General features: G+C 36.6%; 1 protein-coding gene across 1 annotated transcript in view; it reads left to right on the top strand.

The window, feature by feature from the left end:
- The first annotated feature begins 7680 nt into the window (after window positions 1-7680).
- TMEM144 (transmembrane protein 144) overlaps window positions 7681-26002 on the top strand; it is a 31199-nt gene continuing 12877 nt past the window's right edge. Inside the window, exons 1-8 of the mRNA XM_012651912.1 lie at window positions 7681-7739; window positions 9761-9932; window positions 12097-12219; window positions 14184-14283; window positions 16187-16267; window positions 20808-20889; window positions 23117-23184; window positions 25066-25184. Coding sequence (XP_012507366.1) covers window positions 9824-9932; window positions 12097-12219; window positions 14184-14283; window positions 16187-16267; window positions 20808-20889; window positions 23117-23184; window positions 25066-25184 — 682 coding nt within the window. The 5' untranslated portion in view covers window positions 7681-7739; window positions 9761-9823. The remainder of the gene's footprint in view (window positions 7740-9760; window positions 9933-12096; window positions 12220-14183; window positions 14284-16186; window positions 16268-20807; window positions 20890-23116; window positions 23185-25065; window positions 25185-26002) is intronic.

Raw genomic sequence — 26002 nt, 5'->3', positions numbered from 1 at the left:
TGTTTAGTGTTCTTTTAAGCCACCACATTTTGGGTGGTTATACTTGTTACACAGCAATAGATGACTGATACATCTCTTATGATCAAAATACTTCAGGGGCTCCCCAGTTTCCTCAGAGGGATAGCCACAGTACTCTTGATGGCCCACAGGCCCCCACCTACCCCCATTGCCTGTCAAACTTCATCACCTATCAGTCTCCTTCTTACTCCCCCAGCTCCAGCCACAGAGACCTCTCTTCCATTCCTCAGTATGCCTCAGGCCCCTGTACTAGCCATTCTTTCTCCACCCCAGCCCCTCCTTCAGGCCTGTACTCAAACATCTCCCTCTCAGGGAGGCCGACCCTTCCAAAAATGCAGCATCCTACACATATTCACACACACACACCACACACACACACACACACACACACACACACACACACTCTCTATTCTTTCTACCTCCTTAATTTTTTTCTTAGCACATATCACTGTTTAGTATGTCATATATTAAATATATCATTTATAATCTGTCTCCACTTATTGGATGTAAACTGAGCTGGTGCAGGGATTTTTGACAATCCCAGTGTCTATGACAGTATTTGGTTTACAGTAGGCACTCCATAAAAATTTGTGAAATGAATTCATGAGTGTTAAGAATGTAAGGAGAACCAATTAACAGTACCTTTAAAAATACCTCAAAGATAGACCTTTTGTGATCCACTCCCACTTTGGCTACTTCTAAAATTTGCTGCTAGGAAAAGCTATTCTTTCCTGAAGAATTGCCTCACAAAAAATAGTAGTTAGATAGGAAGCTATCCTAATCAATGGTTTGCCTTTTTCCTTGTGAAACTCAGACCAAAACCGAAAGTCAGCGATAATAACTGTTTGTGTCTTTAAGAGTCTGAACCTTTTGTTTTTTTCATCTTGACTCTCTTAAGTTTCTAGTTTTTTATCCTTTATTTCTATTATTTCATTGTACATTTTCATTCTACACTTATTCAAAGATTTTATGAAATTAAGTAGATTATAGCTACAAATAAATGACTGAATAATGTTATTGTTTTCTAAAGCTCAAAATAGATGATTAAAACTATCTTTGGTTCAATTTATTATTCTTGTAGGATAGTAAGCTTTTTAAGGAATAAAGCTTTAATTTCTTTGTGAACCCTATTTTTAAAAATCAACAAAAGGTAATATTTTTATTATTTATTGGGGTAACCTTATTGTAAAACATTTTACATGAAAAATATGCTTTGAATCAGGACAGGAACATTTATTTCAATATAGCATCATTATTTCTCCGGAATATGGCATATTTTTTCTAAGTTCAGGATATTTGTGGAAAATTTTGTTTGCTTCTGTGATATAATAAAACTCTTGTTGAAATTATGTGTTAAATTGATTTCTTCTCCTCTCCCAAAAACCAAGGAAGAATTCTTTTAAACACTAAAGTGCATAATTATGTTATCTAATGAATCAGCAAGTTTTTTCCATCTTCACACAACCCATAATATCTCATGATATATAGACATACTCAAAATGAGGAGCAGGAGCCCTCACTCCATAGGATTATTTAGCAACTAAAGGAAGGAGGATTATTAGCCTAGGTTTTTTAAAGCCTCCATACCCACACACCCCAAAAGGTCAAGAAACAATAAACAGGTGTTCAGAGATTAAATATGAAAAATATTGATTTTAATTCTATTGACAAGAATAAAATATTACTTGTCAGTAGATTTCTTACTTTATAAGTACTTCTCTTGTATTTCTCTTGTGAATGGTTGAAAAGATAATCAATGAATTGAACATATATTTAAATAAGTGAGCAAATATATATGTTATATATATGTTTAAATATGATAAGGCAATGGATAGGTTGGTTTATTTCATCAGACTGAAAAAAATAGCTTAACTGTCATATAATAATTACAAATTTAAAATAATAGTATTTTTACAGACTATTTTTAGAACAGTTTCAGGTTTACAAAAAATTGAGCAGATAGGACAGAGAGTTCCCATATAACCCCTCTCCTCTCCCACAGTTCCGCTATCGTTAACTTCTCGCATTAGTGGGGTACATCTGTTACAATCGATGAACCAATATAGATACATTATTATGAACTAAAGTCCATAGTTTATATTAGAGCTCGTTCTTGACCTTCTACGGTTCTATGGGTTCTGATAGATTCATAAGGCCCCAGATGTAGACTACCTAGGTTAATGTTCGATGTGAGCTTGAGAACAATGTGTATTCTGCTGTGACTGGATGAAATTTAACTGTCAATTAGATCCAGATGATGATGATGATGTTCAACTATATTCTTACTGATTTTCTGCCTGTTGGATTTGTCAATTACTAATAGAGGAATACTGAAGACGCCAACTGTAATAGTGGATTTGTGTCTATTTCTTCTTGCAGTTTTATCAGGTTTTGCCTCATGTATTTTGTTGTGAGGCGCATATATGATTATGGCTTTTTTTGTTTTATTTCAGAATATTACGGGGACACAAATGCTTTGGTTACATTAATTGCCTTTGCATTGCCCAAGTCAGAGCTACAAGCATGCCCATCCCCCAGACAAAGCACACTGCACCTCTTAGGTGTGAATTTACCCATCCCTCCCCTTCTACCCAACACCCAATGAATGTTAGTTACTTCCATATGTGCACATAAGTGTTGATCAATTAGTACCAATTTAATGGCGAGTATATGTGGTGTTTGTTTTTTCATTCTTGTGATACTTCACTTAGAAGAATGAGTTCCAGCTCCATCCAGGATAATACAAGAGGTATTATTTCATCATGTTTTTTTCATGGCTGACTGGTACTAAGTAGTACTCCCATATACCATATTTTATTAATCCAATCATGTATCGACAGGCACTTGGGTTATTTCCACATCTTTGCAATTGTGAATTGTGCTGCTATAAATATTCTAGTGAAGATGTCTTTTTTATAGAATGTCTTTTTTCCTTTGGCTAAATACCCAGTAGTGGCATTGCTGGATCAAATGGTAGGTCTACTTTTAGTTCTTTGAGGTATCTCATGATTATGTCTTATTGGAGCATTGACTCCTTTATCATTATGTAATGCCCCTATTTATTCCCTGATAATTTCCTTATCTGAAATCTACTTTATCTGAAATTATAATAAAATAGCTACTCTAGATTTCTTTTAATTAGTGTTATAATGGTATATATTTCTCCATTAGACCACTTACATTTAAAGTGATTACTGATAGAGCTGGATTAATATCTCCCATATAGTAAATAATGGTTTTTTGGGTTTTTTGTCCTGTGTTCTTTGTTTTCCTTTTTGTCTTCCCCTCTTTTGCTGCCCTTTCCAGTTTTAATTGAGCATTTTATATGATAAAATTGACCATTTTATCTCCTCTCTTAGCATATCAATTATACTTTTTTAAAATTTTTTTACAAATTGCCATAAATTTTTGAATATACATTCACAACTAATCTAAGTCTACACTATATTAATTCACAGGTAGTGCAGATACCGTACAAAAGACTATTCTCAATGCCTCTCTCCTGTCCCTTACAAGTATTGCTGTCATTCATTTCACTTACTCATAAGCTAAAATCACCCAATTTTTATTGCTATTATTATTTTGAACAGTTATCCATTAGACCAATTAAGAATAAGAAAAATAAAAGATTTAATTTTACCTTCATCTATTTCTTTTCTAATGTTTTTCCTTCATGTCAATCCAAGTTTCTGACCTATGCCATTTTCTTTCTCACTGAAGAACTTTTTTTAACATTTATTCTAAGACAGGTCTACTGGTGACAAATTTCCTCAGTTTTTGTTTCTCTTAGAATGTGTTTTTTTTTCCCCCCTTTACTTTTAAGGGATAATCAGACTGGATATAAAATTCTAAGTTGCTGGATTTTTCTTTCAACACTCAATATTTTATTCTACTCTCTCTTTGCTCACATGGTTTCTGAGGAGAAATCTGCTGTAATTCTCATCTTTGTTCATCTATAAGTAAAGTGTTAGTTTTTCTTCTGACTTCTTTCAATATTTTCTCTTTGTCTGATTTTCTGCAACCTGCACATAATAGGTTTTTTAAATATAGCCCCCCCAAAAAAACCCAAAAAACTCATGCGTACATTTTTTTTTTTTTTTATCTTGCTTGGTGTTCACTGAGCCTCCTGGATCTGTGGCTTTGTGTCTGTCATTAATTTTGGATAATTCTCAGCCATAATTACTAAAGGAGCAAATATCTTCTGTTCCTTTCTCTCTTTACCTTCTGGTATCCCCATGTATTTTATGCCTTGTGTAATTTCCATACACTTCTTGAATATTCTGTTCCTTTTAAAATTTGTTTTCTCTTTCCATTTAAATTTGGGAAGTTTTTACTGACCTCTCTTCAAGCTCACTAATTCTTTCTCAGCTGTCAAAAGCATTTCTCATTTCTGTTGTAATGTTTTCCTTTCTAGCATTTTCTTTTGATTCTTAGAGTTTTCATCTCTCTGTTTATATTACACACTTGTCTTGCATGTTGTCTACTTTTTCTAGTAGATCTCTTAGCATATTAATCATAGGGATTTTAAATTCCCAGTCTGGTAATTACAAAATCTCTGCTATATTTAAGTCTGGTTCTAATGGTTGCTTTGTCTCTATTGACTGTGTGTTTTTTTGCCTAAAAGGCATGCCTTGTAATTGTTTATTGAAAGCCAATCGTGAATGTATCAGATAATAGGAAACAAGGTAAATAGGTCTATAGGTTTCATGTTTATCTGGCTGGAAGTTAGGCTGTGTTCAATGTTTGCTATAGCTGTAGGTGTCAGAGGCTTCAATTTCCTCTACTGTCTTTTTTTTCCCTCCTTTGTTTGTGATGTTTGGGTTTTCTTAGGAACTAGTTCTTAAACAAAATCTGTGTCTTGAAGCTCTCTCAGTTGTGATCCATTGTTACTGTTAATGTGGTCATAAGATACTGGAGAGTTGATACATTCTATAATCTTATGATAAACTCTCTGTCTTTAAGTTGGCCAGAATCCCTGGTCTGCGGCCTTCAAAAATTTCTTAACCTTTTTTTCCCTCTCCTTATACAAGAAAGAAAGTCTAGAAGGGATACAAATTGTTTAATTGCCCTTTCTCTAGTTCAGATAAAGTTTACCTCAATGGCAAGATTTTGTTTCAGAGAATAAAAGGCATATTATATACGTGATATGGATATAAAAGGCATGGATATGTTTCAAATGGTTCTTTTTTCCTCCCCCATGCAAGAAACAAGAGGAAATTTTTCCCCTATCTTCTAAAAGTAAAACTCACTGAAGTGTGGACGCTCCCCTAAGACTGGACCCCACTCTCCCAGAATTTTCAACTCTCAATTTAGTCCCCACTCAGTCTTCAGCAATTTGCCAGTTAATATTTAACCCATTACTGGCTCCAGTGGCTTTTGCTCCCCTGATAAGCTGAAATTCTCTCTGTTCTCCTATCTTTTCAGTTTTCAAAGAGGTGGTTTGTCCTGTGACCTCCCTTCTCTGATAGATTTAAGAAGAGTTGTTGAATTTTGGTTTGTTCAGCTTTTTTGCTTGTTGTGATGATGGGAGTGAAGACTTTCAAGCTCTTCAAATGTCAGAGCAGAAACCAGAAGTCTTAATAATAATATTTTATATATATTGTATCTTTTGACCACATAAAATGGTGATGGGTATATCGATCTTACTGTTATCATTTTATATACAAGAAAACTGAGTTTTAAAGAGATTAAATGATTTTCCCAGAAAAACACTACTAAAAGATTAAGCTAAAGTTATAACTTGGATCTTCCACTGCCTGCCAGGATGCTTCCAATACAGACCATTATCTCTAGGCATTAATGCTTAGGAAGCAATTTGAAAGATAAATTTTAGTTTAAGCAGAATCATCTATGCTTGGGTTTGCTCTGTGGCATGATATAAAAAGCACTGGACTGGGATATCCTATGCCTAACTCAGCACCCAACTCACTTTTAGATTTTCAGGAATTCTCAACAATGTGAGTCTCAGTTTCTCAGTATGAGTCTGAACCACATGATCATTGAGTTATCTTGCAATCATGAAGTGAAACAATTCTAGGTTGGATTTAGGCTCTATATCTTTGGAAGAGAGAGAGTTTGTATATATGTGTATCTACAAGTGTGTATGTTTGGACAGGGGAACTTATTTCTTTAAAATCTTCCGGAACTGCTCAATTAATCCTTTCCCTCAAGTGCAAAAACTTTGCTTCTTTAATTCTTTAAATGAAGTGATACTTTACCTTCCCATTTGCTTATCTGACACTATAGTCTATGAATGTGAGTAATGTTTAAAGCAGGACTTCTCTCTAGGAAACCTCGTCTTTTGACAGTCCTCATGTTTTTTCTTTCTCATGAACTCCACACTCATCACCAACCACTGGATGGTCTCAGTTAAATGTTCATCTCCTCAGAGAGCTCTTCCTTGAACTCGTCCTAGAACAGAACCTAGCACTTCCCTTTCCAACTTAAAGTCTGCACCCTTTTCTATAGTTGAACCTACAGGAAGGTAGGACTTCGTCTAGGTCACTGCTGTATTTCCACGACTAACAGTCTGGAACAGTGCTTTCCAGTAGAACTTTCTGCAATGATAGGAACGTTCTGCAATCCGTGCATGTGGCTATTGGGTGCTTGAAAAGTGTCCAGTGCAAGTGCACTACTAAATATTTTATTCTAATTTAAATTTAAATAACCACATGCTGCTAGTGATGACATATTGGACACTAGAGAACTGGAGCAATTTTTCTCAAAATCTAAAGAAAAAAATCTCAGAAACCTGTATTTTAACTTATTACTCAGGTGATTCGTACAGGCAATGAAATTTGACAAGTACTGATCTGGAATATGATTCTCAAGACTGGATTCACATTAGTGTCACCTGGGGGAGGTTTTAAAAGAAAATGATTCCTGAGCGACATCCCCAGAAATTCTATTTTAATTGGTCTGGTATGGGATCCAGATATCAGCATTTAAAAAAAGAAAAAGCCGCCTCCCCGGGGCAAGCTTGAGAGGCCTAGAACATATGTTTCTCTATGGCACTCAGTACAAAGATAAATACATAATGGTTTGGATGCCTTTATAAAGAATTAGTAAATACAAGTGAAGTCTTATGATGTATTAACAAGAGACGTTAATGACATCAGTGGTTAAGATGAATTTCTTGATGTTCAGTGGAAAAATTCAGTTTGAAGTAATCTTTTACAATTGCGTGAAATTCTTTAGCCTTTTGTTTTATCCATAAACCGAACAAATAATACCTAGCTTAAGAGGGTGACATGCTGAGAGTTCCCTAACGATCACCTCTTAAATACACAAAACCTCTCTAGTCTGCTGGTTTATTGTCCAAGAGCTTGACGACTCCTCACCTGAGCCACCTTACAATTCACTCCAGCACAGCAGCTGAAGGAAGGCGGTCCCCAATCTGCTGCTCTCAGAAGGCCTCTGGGTCCGGGTGATAAGGTCCTGCCCTCTCACCCTCCTTTGGTGAAGTCAGTGTCCCAGCAGGAAGTAAAGTCTGGATTGGCCGCCTGCGCGAGCAAAGGACCTGGGCCTCTGGGTCACGAGTGCTAGAGCCCTCCCCTCTCCTCCCGCCCGGAGCGTACGCACTGGTCCGGGCGGAGAGCGAGGGCGGGCGAGGCGGCGCGGGGCGCGCAGCGGGAGGGAGTCGGCTCCGGCTGCGCACGGCAAGTGGGATCGCGGGGCTGGGTGCTCAGTCGGAGGGAGTTTCCGCCGCCAGCCCCAGCGCAGTGAGTACAGCGGCTCAGGAAAACCCTAGTAGCTGTGCAGGGGGCGTCTCAAGATTGTTCAAATACGTGCTCATGGTTTAAAAGAAAAGCCAAGGCTCAGAATAAATACGTTCAAACACTGTTAATTTTAGCCAAGAGACAGGCAGGCAGTGCTTGCCCGGAGATTTGAGGAAATTAACATGAAACTAAAAACGAAATCTAGTTGAAGTAGAACAAAGTGTATTGATCAGAACATAACAAATACTGATTTAAAGAAAAAAAAATCTGCATAGAAGTTTAAATTGCTAGGAAAAATTTAAAGGAAAAATATTTACTAAATGAAACAAAAGTAGTAAAATAAAAATGTATTCATATGGCTTGAAAACATATCAGTGAATACTTAAAACATTAAAATAATGTTACTTAAAAGTAGTTTGAGACTTGTTAGGTTTGCGCTGAAAAGAATTGGGAGTAATGTGCTGGAGAGAGTGATGCTGCTTTTCTTTTCCACAGAAGTTTCATTGATTTAGAAAGAGGTAGACTCTTTTTATAAAGGTAGTAAATTATTTCCAATCCACACTGAAATTAGATCACATGTTCTCTGAAATGTACAAGGGCTGTATGCAATAAACTTCATTATCTACAGGTAATAACTGATTATTATTTTTTCAATCTGGGGTGAAATCTCAGAGGCTTAGGTTTTCTGTTAATATTGTTTAAATGGATCCTTCTTTTCAGTAAAATAATTTGCCACTTTTGAAGGTTAGACATTCTCTTATCAATGTATGTATAAAGGTTTTGTTTTGCTTTGCTTGTTTTTAATTAAAATGAAAAAAAATGGTTTCTTAGTTATCACCTAATCATGCGTCCTTTTAGTCATAGGATACTTTTCCAGATACCTCCTGCATCTCTGACCTATTGCAACTCCGATGTCTTAGCAGCAGTGCACCTGCTTGAGCAAATAGCTCATGAAGCTACTGCAGGGCTGAAACTCTCCTTGAGCCTAGCAGTAAAACTGTTATCATTTTTATTGAATAGTGTTGCTGTGTCAATGTTTAATATGCCTCAGTGTCTCTTCCTCAACTTCCATCCCCATGGAGAATATTTTCTTACCAGCAGTGTGTTTTGTTTTTTGGTTTTAAGAAAGTCCATACGATTTCAAATGAATGTTTTCCTTACTAAAGTTTATTGACTAATTTTGAAGTTATTGCTGTTTTCAGTGAAACTGTCCTTAATAATGCTAAATAACATTTTGTAGGTAGTTGTGTATTTAATCTCTGCAAGAACACGTGAGAAACAATACATGGACCTTTAAGTATTTCTCACTGTAAAATAAAATAACACGGAAAGGTGATTTCAAGTGTATTTTATTCAATACATATACACAAGAAGCTGTCACTATAACATTAAATTTGGAGAGAAAAAAAGACTGCGTTATGCTCAATTCTAGTCCAGAGGGCTTATTCCAAAGGGTCAATGTGCAAAATGATATTGTGGACTCTGTTCACCTCCTGTGATAAAACTACTTCTGTGTTGTTGTTTTTTTTTTTTCTCACTTAGCTTGTGCAACTAAAAAGGTAAATTGGGTTCCAAATAGTATCTTATTAAAAATGTCTTATTCTTGGTTATTTGTGGTTTTGGGTTCTTTTCTTCATAGAGAACCAGAGCTTTTTAATAAGTTTAGCACTGTTGTCCAATAGAACTTTCTGCAATGATGGAACCTATTATATGACAGGAAAATTTTTCGCAATATACCAAAAATTGTATTCAGATCTTGGAATAAGTTAGGTTTTCAAGTCCTGAAGACAAAGATGGTTTGTTTTTTTTAATTGTAGGCTGTGATAAAAAAATATTTGTTGATGGAATAATGAAAAACTGAATAAATGAATATGAAGTATGGACATAATATATAGTTGCATAATGTCCTAGCTATCTGCAAGAAAGGATCTTTTGAAAAGCTCAATAAATATCATGTATTAATCACAATTTGTTCATGGGTTCACAACTTCTCAATTGTTTCATTTTTATTCCTTTTATTTCAGAAGTTCTTGAAAAGTACATCAAGTCTAAAGCAACACAACTCACTCTCAGGCAGTGCTGGAACCATGAACAATAATGGAACAGACCTAACCATTGGTTACGTCTCCTCTTTCTTAGCTATCCTTTTGTTTGGCTCAAACTTTGTGCCACTTAAAAAATATGACACTGGCGATGGTAATTATTTTGCCTTCATTGTTAACCTTATATTATTATTAAATGTAATGTTCTTTTTTTTTTTTTTGGTCTTTTTAAAATGATATCTACAAAAATAGATTTTGTCGCTTTATTCCTGGTACCTAATGAATAGAGCTTAAAATAAATCATTTGATAGTGCCCCTGCCAGTTTATCTCAGAGTTAGTCAGTATAGGAGGACCCTTAAGATTGTGTTTCATGGTAAAGTTAGTGTGGGTACTGTCAGGAAAGCTTTTTAGACATATCTGTTATATCTACAAGAGAAAGAAGTTATAGTCAGTTGTGCTAATAACACTTGTTTTGAAAACACAAATCTCCAACACAATTGATATATTAGAGAACAATTTGAGCATAACACAAATTCCGTGCTTGCTTACGTGCAGTTTTGTCCCTTGAGAAAACGCTAACACAGAAAGCTGCACCCAGATTAATAAAGATGTGTAATGATACACAAAATGCACGCACGCACGCACACACACACACACTTCAAATATCTCCCAGCTCCCTCAGCTTACTGCATGTGTTATGAGGCATCACACCCAGCCACATTTGGTGTCAGAACCCTCATCCAACACCTACACAATAACCACAAGCTACAGCCTTTCCAAAGCCTACTTCCATAAGCAAACTTCTGGTCTTTTTCAAATTAAAGTGTCCTATCTATTGCAGCTTTCATGTTTAACCAATTAACCAGTTAAAACTGCACTACCATTTTAATTAGGTTCCAATCTTTTTTTTTAATACATCACTGATGAAGTGTTTGAGTGTTGTTCCCTTAACCCAGTTTTCCCCATGAGCTCTGTGGTTTTGATTGAATGATTTTGCATAGTGCAGTGATTTTTTAGGAATGCACCTGTTTTATTATAGCAGAAATGACTGTAATGTAAATTTTAGGAAAGGAAAGCAAGAATTATTTTTATGTACTTGCCTTCCATATTGAAGCCAAGAGAACAAATTGGCGATGTGACAGTGAATACCTGTTGGGAATTACTTCCCTGGTAGCATTTACTACCTGGTAGCAGTTGTGTTATCCCCCCAATTCATGGTCTTCATACTACTTAGGCAATAGGATTACAAATTGTTTTCCTCTAGGGCCTGACTTCTCTTTTCCTTTGAAGTTGAGACAGGAATGGAAACTACTAGAATAATAAAAAAAAAAAAAATGACTAGAGGATCTAGCTTTTAGGTCTTTCACAATTAGCTGTGTGATCCTGGGTAAATCTTATTAGCTCTTTTGTTTTCAGTTTCTCATTTGTAAAGTAAAGAAAGTGTAAAATGAAGTTCCTTTTCATCTATCTGATTCTTTTTTTTGCCATAAAGGTTAGCAGCCATTTTTTTCCTCTCTACTCCACTGTGAGATTGAATAGAAATAGGCAAAAATCTTTCAAAGTTAGAGTCAGAAGTGATATAATGAATTATATTATAATTGCATCAGTGTTTGTTTCAATGTCAGCTATTTCCTTATCCTTTTACTTCCCAAATCTTTGATGATGCAGAAGCCTCAGAGAGGTATAGATATATCTCATACCACCAGGTGATCTTCAGAGAACTGGCAAATGACAACTCAGAGCATAGAAAGTACAGTAGCCTTAATCTAGAAGGCTAATTTTCTGTATGAGGCCTGTATGTGGCCATAAATGACTTTATTTTTATACCAGAGGTGGCATAAATGATCCCTGAAAGTTTAAATCATGGTTATGCTATTCTGAATTTTTAAATACCATATTTTTTAGTAGCAATGGCCTTAAGTGTGGCATCTGAATGAAAATATAAACTTAGTCTTGCCAACACTCTTTGATAGAAAATTCTTGATATGTCCAATGGGAGAAAAAAAAAAAGAATCTTAAGCAGGAACGCTTGATGTATAGGCTTTGGAGTCAAACAACCTGTATTTAAATTCTAGTTCAACAACTTACTAGGTGTTCGGACAAGTTGCTTAATCTCAGATTCATTTTCTCTGTCGTTGAGCTAGGGTTATTTATAATGCAGAGTAGTTGTAAAAAAGAATGCCTATATGCAAAGTGTTCAGCATAGAGGCATTCAATAAATTGTGGCCATTCCTATAATAATACCTCATTGATATTCCTAAGCACTAATGCATTCAAGTCAATTTGAACCACTAATACCAAGTTCTTTTATTTTCAGGAATGTTTCTCCAGTGGGTACTTTGTGCTGCTATATGGTTGATTGCCTTGGTGGTCAATCTGATATTACATTGCCCTAAATTTTGGCCTTTTGCAATGGTTGGGGGCTGCATTTGGGCAACAGGTAATGTGTGATATACAGTATTCTTTTATCGTTTAATACAATGATCAAAATAATTCTCATTCACAATTGGAGGAAATAGCACAAATAGTAATTCTGAATTATCCTTACCCATAGATACTAGAAATTAACCATCCTTCAGATGCCCAATAAATATTTTTGGTGCATTATCTGGTTTGTTTCTCTCAATGATTTCTTTCTAAGTTCCTAGATGAAAATTATTATAATAAAAATGTTTCAATTATTTTCCATCTCTTCAAGTATAACTCATATATTATTTTATGTCTTCTGGCCTTTTTTTCTAGCATATTTATCAGAAAATATTTATTAAATAGTAGTCTCCACTTACATCATTTTTAGGATTTATCCTAAGTAGGATACATACATTATCATTTCAAAAGGGTTGGTTAACATAAAAACAAAGCAAACAAAAATCTACTCTCTGTTGCCTTATCAATACCTGAAATTACATAACTAGAATTTATACCTTTGCTTGGGCAATCAGAAATTTTTCCCTTCAATTAATATAAATGCACCCCAAGAGAGCTTTTTCTCTTTAACAATGAGAATTTCAAGTATCAAAAATCTTTAGAGATAATTTTGTTAAAGACAAATGAATTTTAAAATGTTAGAAATTTATTGGTTACCCAGGTAAGTTGAATCTCTGAAGGATTAAATGATTTAGTGAAGTTTATGAGTTAGAGGATAAAAGAGTTAACTTTCAAATTTCCACTAGGATTTACATTATTACACCTCAGTATGATTGTTTGTCACGTCTAACGGGGAGAGAGGAACAGAGTGAGCATCCGCCCATCCTGCAGATCGTTATGACCACCGCAGGATTTATATTCACCCAGCAGGTTCCACTGGGAGTCAACGGGGGAAGAGTTGAATTTGAGAAATGTTGCAGGTGTGGATGCTACAGCTCAGAGTGACTGATAGGATATATAGGAGGATATGGGGCATAGAGGGAAAGGAGTATAATGATACAGGGATTTTATCTGATTTGATTGCAATGGTGGTGGTATTCACATGTGTGAAGAAATAGGAAAAAGAACATGTTTGAAATGGAAAATGATGGGTTCAGCTTGGGACCTTCTGAGTTTGAAGGTCCTGGTGTTTCCACAGTGCAGGATGTCTGGTTGGAGATTTCTTAGTGGCAGTTTGGAGCATGACACTAAAGCTCTGGAGTAGGTCCGGGCTAGAGCTAAAGCGCTGGGAACATAGGCCTGAGCTGACAGCTGAAGTCCTGAAATCAGGACAAGTACATAAAGAGCAATATAGCAAGGGGAGGAATATGTTCAAGGGAAAACCTTTAGGGGATGCCTAAATTTGGAAGATATGATGAGAAAGTGCAGCCAGAGAAAGAGCTAAAGAGAGAAACAGGAGGAGAGTTAGGAGATGAAGGCATTTTAGAAGTCTAAAGTGAAACCTTTTAAGAGGAAATAGCAGGACTAAGGCCAGACTGTAAAAAAATCGATCATGGACTTGGCCCTCGGTGACCCTCTAGAGCATAAGATAATGACTTTGGGAATCCGGAAGGCAAATCAGCTTGGGAGAGCAAATTCTGGGACCACGTTAGGGTCAAAGACTTCTGCCAGTGGTTGGCCCTGGTTTGAATCTAAGAGGATGGTCACTTGCTAATTTTACCACTGACAGCTTCTGCAGAGAGGCATAGAATAGAGAGCTATGTTAAGGAGGAAGAACATCTGCACATTAAGGCGAGGAGCTAATCCAACATTTTTCTTTGTAGGATTTTTCCCTTAGCCTAGTTGTTTTAGCAATCATAATCATAAATTTAATGCCAAAAAAGTGGTTATTTTACTTAAAAAATAAGGAATTATGCTTCACTAAATTTGTCCAAATCCCATGAGTTCCAGTTGAAGTTAGAATAAAAACTAATTCTATTTATAAATGTATTTTCTTTATTGGAAATAACACATTTATTCTGTATATTACATCTACAGGGAACATTGCTGTCGTCCCAATTATCAAAACCATTGGTTTAGGCCTTGGAATCTTAATCTGGGGATCATTTAACGCCTTAACTGGCTGGGCGAGCTCAAGGTAATACAAATGAAGCTATTTCAACTAAGACTCCCTGCACCCATACCCTGTGTAAGGCAAGTGCTTATTGAGGAGAATGGCATGATTCTTATTCTCACAGAGGTTATAGCTGGTAAAACATATACATAAAATAAGCCAATTTTAATATGATTTGTCCTAGGCTAGGTGTGGTGGCTCATGCCTGTAATCCTAGCATTCTGGGAGGCCGAGGGGGAAGGATTGCTTGAGGCCAGGATTTTGAGACCAGCCTGGCCAAGAGCAAGACCCCATCTCTACTAAAAATAGGAAAAAAATTAGCCAGATGTGGTGGCACACATCTGTGGTCTCAACCAATCGGGAGTCTGAGGGAGGAGGATTGCTTGAGCCCAGGAGTTTGAGGTTGCTGTCAGCTCTGATGACACCACTGCACTCTAGCCCAGGCGACAGAATGGCTAGAAAGATGGCTAGAAGAAAAATGGCTAGAAAAATGGCTGGGAAAAAAAGAACAAAAATGATGTAGCACAGAATTATATCTAGGAAACAGAAGCAGGAAGAGAAAAAGGGAACTGGTGTTTATTTTCCCTTTCTACTGTATAACAATTTGCTAGACATGTTATATGCATCATATATATGTCATTCTCATCTCATTTTCACAAATATATGAGGTAAACACTATCTTATAAAAGATCAGATACACAAAGAGCTTGAATAACTTGCTGAAGGTCACAGAGCTAAGAAACTAGGATTCAAAGCCAGGTCATTTAGTTCCAAAGCACATACTCTTCCGTCTAAAGCAGGATCAGCAAACCATGGCCCTGTTTCCCAGCCATTTTTGTAAATAAAGTTGTATCGGAACACAGCCAAACCCATCCATTTTAAATATTGTCTGTGGCTGCTTTTATACTACAGTGGCAGAATTGAGTAGTTCCGAGAGAACATCTGGCCCACAAAGCCTAAAATATTTCCTCACTGGCCCTTGAAGAAAAAGTTTGCCAACCCAGCTCTAGAGTCATACTGTCCAATAGAGTAGCCATAAGCCACAGGAGGCCACTCATATTTAAATTTAAATTAATTACAAGTTGATAAAATTAAACTTTCAGTTCTTCAGTCGCACTAGCTGCATTTCTCATGCTCAGCAGCCACATATGACTAGAGGCTCCCCTATTGTACAGTGCAGATGTAGAACAGTCCCATCATCACAGAAGGTTCTATTGGATCGTGCTGCCCTTGGTCAGCATTAAGATTAACACTCGAGTTGTGTTTGGGAAAATGAGTAGAATGGAGGGTATTATTCTCACCTTACTTTTTGGGCTCATCATTATAACTACCTCAAAACAACGAAACAAACTAACTTACTAACCTCAAATACTTTCTTTCCTATCCTATCCCCATTCCCTGCCCTGTTTTTTACGAATCCTGTTTTCTTTTTCTTTTCCTTCGTGCCTCCTTTTCCTTTGGCCCTGAATGGTTCTCAGTGATTCTTGATAATGATCATGACAATGTCAAGGCATGAAAAAAAAAAAGAATTTAAGATGATGCCAAAGAATAAGGATATTAACCAAAATGTTATTTAAAAGTCTATTTCAAATATTATACAAAATTGCAGCCCATTATTTAGCCTTTGGATAGTCATTTGAACTATTTTTTCCTCCTTTTTTAGTCTTAAGAAAGGGACACTTGCAAGTACTTTTACATATACCAAATCATTTAATCTTTGTAACAAACCTGTCAGGTAGGTACAATTATTATGCCATTTTAAACACAGAGAATTGAGACACAGTGAAGATAAGTAACTTATCCAAAGTCACAGTTAATAAGTGAGAGTTTGAACCCAGGAATCTGGCCCCGAGTCCATGCCCTTGAACATTATTACAATGAAACATTTCAACACTATCTAATTTGATGTGACTTTCTGAGTTTTCAGGTTTGGCTGGTTTGGACTGGATGCAGAAGAAGTACCAAAACCACTGCTAAATTACATTGGAGCTGGGCTATCGGTAGTAAGGTACACAGCCACTTCTAATGATTTACCTGTTCTTCCAACCATTTAGAGTGCTTTTTAAAGATCCTGATGTGTTTACATTTTTTAAACCCGCATGTCATAAAATCTGTATGATCGTTCCTCAGATTCTTCACTTACAATGACACACTGGTTTTAGAGGACAAAAAGTGCGAGATCTGGGCTTAAGAGCCCCAGCTTTAGCTCTCCAAAGCCCTTAAACCCCAGGAAATCAGCTCAATTTTGATCATCTATAATATGTAGAAAGTCATAATACATAGCTCATAAATTGGGATCAAATGGCATATTATTTTGCAAACTAAAACATGCTACACAAACAAATGCTCTGCTGGCTTCCTAGTTCCCCTGGAACAGCCGTTAACTTTTGCTCCTACGTATTGGTCATTGCTTTGTCACCTCTCTCCTCTCAACCTAGCTAGATAACCACTCTCTCACCTGTGAAAACACATACTCTTTTAAATACCTATTTGGGGATGTATCTGTGTCTAGTTGTATACACTCTATGCATAAGGATGAAAATGACTTTGAATCTCTGTATGGCAGTGTTCAGTCAATAAAACTCTAACAGGAATTGGGTCACTTTAAATTCAGTCCCCTTTCCTCCTTGGACTCCATTTATAGTCCCTGTCAGTGCTTCCCATAATGGATAGCACCGCCTAGAAAGATTTTAGTACTTTTTTATTCTTCAGGGAAAGAACAGTATATTTGCCTTATTCCAGCAATGATGGCATTTCCCCAGCCACATTCAGGAACAATCTCTTTGTCATTGAAATGTTGCCTAAGAGAGTACTCCCAGGCCAATTGAAGAAGAAATAACATAAATTATTCTAAAATAGCAGATTCCTGACACTTATTTTTGTTAGAGGCAATTTTATGTATTTTATACAATTCATATAGAATTCTAACTTTGACTAGCTCTCTCACAATTTCTTTACATCCCAAAATTGTAATGTAGCATGCCTTCATTTTCACTTAATGGTAATTCAAGGCTAGTTTTCCCAGTGCATCAGACATTGTTTTTCTTCATATTTCCTCTTTATTTTGAAAGAATACATTTTCTAAAATTACAAGTCAATTATTCATGTTCCAGCACTTCTACCCATGTGACCTCGGGAAAATCACTTCATTGCTCCAAGCCTTGGTTTCCACATCTGTAAAGAGGGGATAATAATAGCACCAACCTCATGAGATATTTTGAGGATTAAATGAAATAAAATATGTTTAGTGCTTTGTACGGTGCTAAGCACGTGGTTAATGCTCTATTAGGTAGTTTTTACCATAATTATTATTTTTATTAATAACTGTATATGTTCAATTACTGTTTCCCCTCTGGGCATTTGTTGCTTAACTTTATGTTAAACTAGCACTGAAGGATCTTGCTGCTCAATTTGGAGGTTGGTCTGTGGCAGATAAATTCAACGATCTCTTCTTGTAATGTAGCCAGGCTCCCTTCTATGTTTCTCCACTGAATGGAATTTCTAGAATCTGTTATTTCATCATTTTAAGTCAGTTAAATCAGTTTGTTTGGCATTCATTGAATAAACTTGGAGCCTCATGGTCAGTGTAAAGAAACTTGGAATTTGGTTGCATTGGTTTAAGTAAAATGTTGCTTCTCTTTTTTAAAATTAAAATTATTGCTTCTATCCTCTGTATGGTGGAATTTTTTAAGGATTGGTTAGATAATTTCTAGCTTTACATTTTCTCTACATGATATGTAAGGTAAGTGTCAGTCAGTCTGTATAACCAAAACCACTCTAGGTATGTTAAACAGCATGGGATTTAACACAGGGAATTGTTTACAAGACCCAATGGAGCAAAAAAAAGAAGGTGGCACCACCCATAACCCCCGAGCCCACACTCCAACTGGCACTGCTGGAACAGTTGCCTCTGCCCTGACCTATTGCTGCTGCTGAAACTAGGGGTGGGTCGCCACCAGAGCAAAATGGTTTCTCTCATCTTTTCATCTTAAGCCAGTGCCTCCCAGGGCAGAACTCAGCTGCCAATAGAGGTTGTTACAAGTAGTTTTCAGTCTTCTAGGCCCCAGGGTTTGGGAGAGAGCAGATAAGTGTGGAAATGGATCAGACACCAAGAAACAATATCTAGGACACATTCTTAAACATTTGCTTTAATGAAGTTCCAGGAGTTTCAGGAGTTAAAACTCAATTAAAAAAATAATAATGTGCTTTAAATTATCCTTCAGAGTCTTTTTCTTCTCACCTGACTTGCCTTCCCTGGAGAGCTATGTTTACTCCCACAGCTTCAGCTATTATTTTGCATTGCAGGGAAAAACAAATCTTTGTTTTTAGCCATTACCTTTTCTCAGGGCCGCGGCTCTCATACCCCACTGTGAACCAGGCTGGACATTCCTACATGGCTGCCCCACAGGTACCTCCTGCTCTGCAAAGAGGGTATATGCCCATTTTTTAGATGAAAAATGTCAAGACCGAGAGAGGTTAAGTGATTTTTTAGAGAGTCATACAGTTGTTTGAGGAAAAAATCAAGGACTTTATCTATAGCCTCCAAGTATTTCTCATGTATCATTCTGTATTGTTTATTAGAAAAACACACTGATCTATCCAAAGTAGAGAAGTATAACTTTGAGAAGAAAATACAGTTGCCTTACAAATTACAAATATTTGCCTTACAAATTTCATACACACACACACACACACACACACACACACACACACACACACATAAACATTTAACTCATTTAGATATATACAAATAATTTGGTTTTATGTATTTAGTTTTACTGAATATTAAGTTCTTTGAGGACCCTGAAGGAGATATAAGATGTTGTTTCTACTGTGGAGGGGAAAGGTGTGATACATTTCCTCACCCATCATAAGGGTTGTGGCTGACGCTCCTATAACAAAAGGTTAACAAGAGAAAAGCATAACAAATTTAATCAAAGTTTTCCATGACACAGGAGCCTTCAGAAATGAATAGCCAAAGACCCAGGGGCTGAAGGGAGAAACCCAGGATGACCTGAGTTTCACAGCATGCCAAAGCGCCATACTTTGGGGTATCATTTTCTGAGCCCAAACCCTATCTTCTGTTAGAAAATCTGTAGGAAAAAAGGTCTTTGGGAATTGTGGCAAATGATCTGGATTACGTGGTAACTATTCTCAGTGTTGTGTGAATTCAAAGAGGAAGATACAGTGAGGACTGGCCTGGGGGAAGTTCTCTTATCGAGTTCAGCACTTCAACTCTTCTTTAGTTTGGGCAGGAAGAAAAGGGTGTGTAGGGTGTCCAGGTCCAGTAAGGAAGAAAAACAAGCAAGAGCAAGTGGTTGTGAAAGATTGGGGAGGGGTGGGTCCTAGAGAGCTCGGGGCAGGGAGTGGTCAGGGATGAAAGCTGAGATAGGTTGGAAGGAGCAGAATGCAGAGAGCCAGAAAAACCAGAAAAGAAAGTTAAAATTTCATGTGGAAGGGAGTATGTAACTATTCAAGTGTTTAAAGCAATTAAGAGACTAAACTAAGGAAGCTAACTAGGAAATTTTAAATTTTTATCCACAAGATAGCGTATATTAATAATATACACTATTCTGTACCTAGCCACCTACCCTATGTCAGCCTCATATGTGCTTTGAAAGCTTCTTGTTTTCTTTTAAATTTTGAACCATGTAAGTGTATTAAAAAGCGTTTTAAAAGGGATGTCAAAAGTAGATCAAGGTTATTCATTTTCTTAAGTTAATTTAATATTATAACACATTGTAACATATCTGCATAGTTCCAAAGTTAGTAAGTGAAGCATTTGTTGCAAAGACACTGGACATAAATAGTACATTATGAGAGAGATATTAACAGGAAAAAGATTATTAGGCTCAGGGGTGTGTGCTTTTAATCTCTTAAAATTCATCCTGGAGATCTTTCCATATCACGGCCTAGAGATCATCTTCATTCTTTTTCTGTAGCTGCATAGTATTCCATTGCATGATCACGTAGGTTGCCTCACCTGAGTGTGGGTGTATAAGTGTTAGTGGGCCTGGAGCAGGATTGCTAAGGTCACGCCTGTGGCTTCGGTAGACAGCCCCAGATTCTCCTCTGTGGGAGTCGTATAGTTCTGCACACACATCAGGAATATATAAGGATTCCTGTCCCCTATAGTTTGTCCAACTAAGGATGTTGTTAAACATTAGAGGTTTGTCAATATAATAGGTGAGAAGTATTATTTCAATGTCGTTTTCATCTGTATTTCTTTTACCATGTAATTCAAAAGTTAAGCAGGGATAGAAAGAAAGATGAGGCCATTGACTGAAACAAAGAAAACAGGAGAAAGATCTGATTTGGGGGGAGAACGTATGAGTTTAGGCTTTTACGTGTTGCAATTAAGGAAAATGAGAGACATCAAATAGAATGGGAGTTCTGAAGAAATGGCAGGATCACCGACGGGGCAATTTGGAAGTAATCATCATATCATTAGAACTCGATGGTTTAAGTTGTGTTTTCTCTTCAAAATCAGGCAGCTGAATATAAACCAGTGTCATGATAAGTATCACTGAAATTTATTTTTTTTACAGTGCTTTCATATTTTTGTTCATCAAAAGTGAACTGCCAAATAACACATGTTCCGTGGATACCACACCATTAATGACAGAGCATGTAAGTACAGTATGAGAGACAACTTGATTTGAAACATAAAATTAAGATAAAAGGAAAATACTTGAATATGAAACACAGAGAAGAAGGTAGTGTTTCCTTGTCACTCATGGCTGTATAAAATATCTTAGTGTATTTACTATGGCGAGGTCTGTGTAGCAATCAATCAGTATTTGCACAGGAAAGTTTCTCAGCAAGTACAGAGGTCTATTTATTTTTATTAACAGTAGATCCCTACTAGGAGATTATATATATAAAACTCCATACCTTGGAATGATTCAAAGATTCCTATAATAGAGGAATCCTAAATATTGTGGTGGAATGCGAACGTAGCTATAGAGAGGAGGAGGAAGGAGGTTTTGAAGTCGGCCCGGGGGAGGAATAGATGACAGGAAGCTAACGAAAGGGTAAGTGAAGTCATGTGACAGTAAGGAATCAGAGTTGATTTTCTTCCTATTTCTCTTTTCTGCTATATCCTGACCTACTCAAAGGTAAAGATAGAAAATATGTAGTGAGTCACTGTTTTGACCTTGAAGAGTCTGAATTAATTCGGAATGGCAAATCTGGGTTGTATAGGGGCAACCTTTAAAAGAAACCTGACGCAGCACAAGTGTCAGTAGCTACATATGCAAAAGTGATTTCAGGGAAGACCTCCACTGCCATGAACTGAGAGTAAAGTCCTCCCTGTCTCAAGAACCCTCTACCTCCTGGGAGCCCGGTGCTACCCCACTGGCCTGAATGCAGATCTGCACACTCCCACTGGGGTATTGCCTCCCCGAAACATGCTGCCTCTACTCCTTACTTCAAAAGTAATCTCTACTTTCCTTTTTTCCCCATCAAAACATTTTATCAACTAAGATGACTGAAACTTTAGTTCAGTTGACTCTAAAGTTGAATAATAATTTGCTTCAGTGTAAGAGAGAAGAGATTTATGAATCCATAGGCATCTCTAATCAAGGAAATGTTTCAGGGAGAGTGGAGGAATTGAGACTGGGAGAAGGTTCGTGTTCCTTGCCTCTGTTAGGGATCCAGATACCTCCTAACCAGCCACCCTTCAAACAAAGGAACAATATAATAAAATAAAATATATACAACTTGGTAAAAGATACACAGTAGGCTAACCACCTTAGATTTTTCTAGGCAAGGTGGAAGGATAGAAGCAAACTAAGTTTGTAGATACACAAACAGCATGATTGTTTGGTACACAACCATACATCATGAGCTCCTTACAGAAGAAGAAAGCATTATTGCCAAAGGAAAACCTGACTTAGCACATGACAAAGAATTCACATCTAATTTCTTATCTCTTACAAAAGCAGTATAACACCAAGGATACTTAAGCTAAAAGGTACAAAAGTTTACAGTTGTCCCCCCTTATTCATGGGGGCTATGTTCCAGGTGAATGCCTGAAACCACGGACAATACTGAAACTTATATATAATATGTCTTTTTGATCCAGTCACCAAGACAGCTACCAAGTGAGGAATTGGCAAGTAGCATATACAATGTGGATACACTAGACAAAGGGAGGATTCATGTCCCAGGCGGGACAGAGAGAGATGGTGCAAGAGTTCATTGTGCTACTCAGAACAATGCGCAATTTAAAACTTATGAATTTTTATTTCCAGAATTTTTCATTTAATAATTTTGGGCCATGGTTGACAGTGGGTAACTAAAACCACACAAAGTGAAACTGCAGATGAGGGGGGGGAATACTGTACATTCAATAGTAGAAATATTATGAATTTACTTATAATTTTTCCTGACTTAGAATATTAGCCTAATCTTAAACACAGCTAGAAATGTTTTATTAACTAATTCAGTGAAAAAAAAATCAGTATAAAAAAATGCTTATTGATCTTAGGCATTCCATAGTAGGAGAGTCTGAGTTTTTCTTGGTTCTAATGTCTTTACAGATTATGCAGACTATTAAAATATGCCAATGAAACACAAGAGTTAATAACTTTTTGTTAGTTTCAACAGGTATAGCTACATATGAAACTGTGAAAATTTTAAGTGGAGAACTTGCCAACTGCCAAACTATTTTCGATGAAAGAGGAACGGGATTAGAAACAGTTGAGTCTGGAGATAGGAGAGTGCATAGGTGACATGTTCATATTTTAAAGCATGTTTGAGAGAGGAGAGAAAAACACTGGAAATCTTTTTGTCACCAGTGTGATTTTCAACTGAATTCTCCTTTTGTTTTGTTTTTTGCCAATGTTTTCAATAGGTGATCAACGAATCTCAAGATCCCTGTTCCTGGGTGGATAAACTTTCTAGAGTACACCACCGCATAGTGTAAGGAGAGGTTATTTCTTGTTTCGTTATTCTATTTAATATTTGGTTGAAGTGGGAATTATCAGAGAGAAGTGATATTCATCTGAGTTCTGAAAGAAGATGGTACTGCAAGCTTTACCTTTAGTTCTACGGGGCAAAGTTTTCTTTGTCCCCCGCTGAATTTTAGGTACAGATGCCCTTGAGCTCAGCTGCTTCAAGGAATTAGTAAGCCACTGTAGTATCTCTAACCAGTAAGTAAAGGACAAAAGCAACTTTATTTTGCAGGACTTGTGCACCTAAAGTAAAAGAGGTAGTATAATAACCAACATGCTCTCAGCAATCACAGTCCTATTAGGCAAGAACTTCTCTAGTACTGCACCATCCAGGATGTCCACCCTACGCTGCCAATATCTCTGACCGTGTTTCAGACAATTTTATAATCCCAGGACATTCATTGTCAAATATAGTAGAATATTCTGTGTCCATGTGGGTCCTACCCCCAACTACCTTCATTTGGACTCAGAGAGTTATTAGACTCAACATCAGCCTTAAGAGTGTTTGGATTTTATTTTTTGGACTTCCAAGGAAATATGAAATACATAATCATTAATACCTTGCATTTCATAATTGATGGCTTTTTTTAACTTTATGTGGTGACACCTTCTTTTTACTCAAGAATATAAAGCTTTCCCTTGGATAGTATATACACTATCTTCACAGTGGAAAAGAGCATCGCCTGGCACATAGTAGGTACTCAATAAATATTTGAACAAATTGAATGAATGTATCAACTAATAAAAAACAAGCTTTGGAATAAATAAATATGTTGCTGTCTTTGCCTCTGAATTAAAAAAATGTTTCAGAAATTTTTTTTCCAAACATTTTTTTCACAAAGCCTCTCCTCCATTAAGAGGATTTTTGTTTAGAAAAGTATTTTTAGTTGTCTTATAATTCGCCAGGCCTAGTCTATGAGTGATGTTTGTGTTTGGGACACTCCAGGACTATGAAGTCCAGGCTTCACGTGACACAGGGATTTGCAGGGAGAGCAGAACACCTTGCCGGGGTGGCCCTGTCAGTTCCTACACTCTGATGCTCCTTAAAGCAGCATTAAAATTGACTAAGAATTTGTTTTTAGGCTTTGGAGGGAATCATTTTTGCCTACAATTTTCTGTTTTATGTCATTGTCTTTTGTATTAACTTCAAAGGACCATTCCAAAATATCAAACACCTCCCTCAAAATCACTGGAAACGCTTGCTTCATGCAGATGCGGCCCAAGTCTAGGGAGTTAGGATGACTCCAGTGCTTAAAATGAAACTTTTTTTTTCTTATAATAAGAAATGTTTTACCTGACATGTCCGGATTATTTCGTTAAATCAGCACTTTCTCTTGACCAAGCCACTGTCAATTTAGGCATAGTCAAGTCTGTGGATCTCAATAGTTGTTTTGGACAAACATATATTTAGTACTTAGTCTATCCTAGTTCTGTGCTGGATGTTATAGGGTGTTTAAAAACCAAGCATAAGGCATAGTATCAGTCCACAAGTATCAAATAATATAGAGAGCCAAGTTTACTTATGAAGACTGTTCAATATAACAGTGGCACTATTCTCATCTATGTAATGATGACTTATAACGATAATCTATTATAACTTCTGTAAGTCATGTACTTCCAAAATTAGTCAGTGGAGGACTAAAGCTACCCTCCTGGTCCCGACGCAACATTAACACTGTGGGGTATTTCTCTGACTTCTGCCAGTCACAGAGCTTGAGATAGATGGGTGCTTTCTGCTCAACTGCTTGTGATTTGCATTTCAAAGCATGCTTTAGTTATGATTCCATTTGTGTGTTTGTCAGAAATATTGCTTTAGGCCAAGATTAATAGTGATTTATTTTTTTTAAAGGGGCTGCAGTCTTGCAGTGATATCCGGAGTTCTCTATGGATCTACATTTGTGCCAATCATTTATATCAAGGACCAGAGCAAAAGAAATGATAGCATGTATGCGGGGGCAAGCCAGTATGGTGAGAGTAAAGTCATTTTCCTTTATAAACAAAATCTTTAATATCTATTTTTATGATTATAAGAATTATATTAGTAAATATTGGTATATAGATTGGATCTTGACTGTTCATTGTAAGTGGTGAATTAGAAAGGCACTGAAGACCAAAAGAATTTGGTCAGAATTCATTTCAACTCTTTGGAGCTTAACAGTGGTTTCTGGCTTTCCTATAAGATTTGGAGATTATTTTCCAGTTAGATGGTGTCTGGGAAAATATGTATTCTTCTGCTCTTTTACAGAAGGCAAAAGTGTAGTACATTAGTACATAGCACTTTAAAATCAAGTAAAGGTCAAAGTGTAGCCTATTTAGTCAGAGGATACTATTTTTCAGGCACAAACTAGTGAGCTGAAAGGCCAACATAATGCTTCCTGTTAATATCTCAGTTTCCAGATAGAATTAATCTCTTAGGAGTAAACTCGACACTGTATGCAATAGCCTTGTACAAGCTCAAAAGGAGATGAAAGAGTGTCTACTTTGGGGATCCTATAATTATGTTGAAACATGGCTTATACCCAGGAAATGATAAGAGAATGCAATCATGGATAAAACAAAGTTCTAAATCAGATGGTACAAAAATTAAGGTGATCTCTGTTCAGATAAGGGAGAAGTTTGGAGAGCAAAAGTCATGAGACAAAGATTGATGAAGAAATTGAGATTTGAACTCATCTTTAACAGTGGATCAATTCTGAATAGATGCCATCATTTCCATTCTTTTTCTATTTAGCCCCTATGTCCAGTACTCAGACCTTTTATTGATTTCTTTCTTTTGTTAAGATTTA

This window comes from Propithecus coquereli, unplaced genomic scaffold (genome assembly GCF_000956105.1).
Source record: "Propithecus coquereli isolate 6110/MARCELLA unplaced genomic scaffold, Pcoq_1.0 Scaffold376, whole genome shotgun sequence".
Taxonomy (NCBI): domain Eukaryota; kingdom Metazoa; phylum Chordata; class Mammalia; order Primates; family Indriidae; genus Propithecus; species Propithecus coquereli.
The sequence above is the reverse complement of the archived record's forward strand: the minus strand, read 5'-3'. Positions and strand labels throughout refer to the sequence as shown.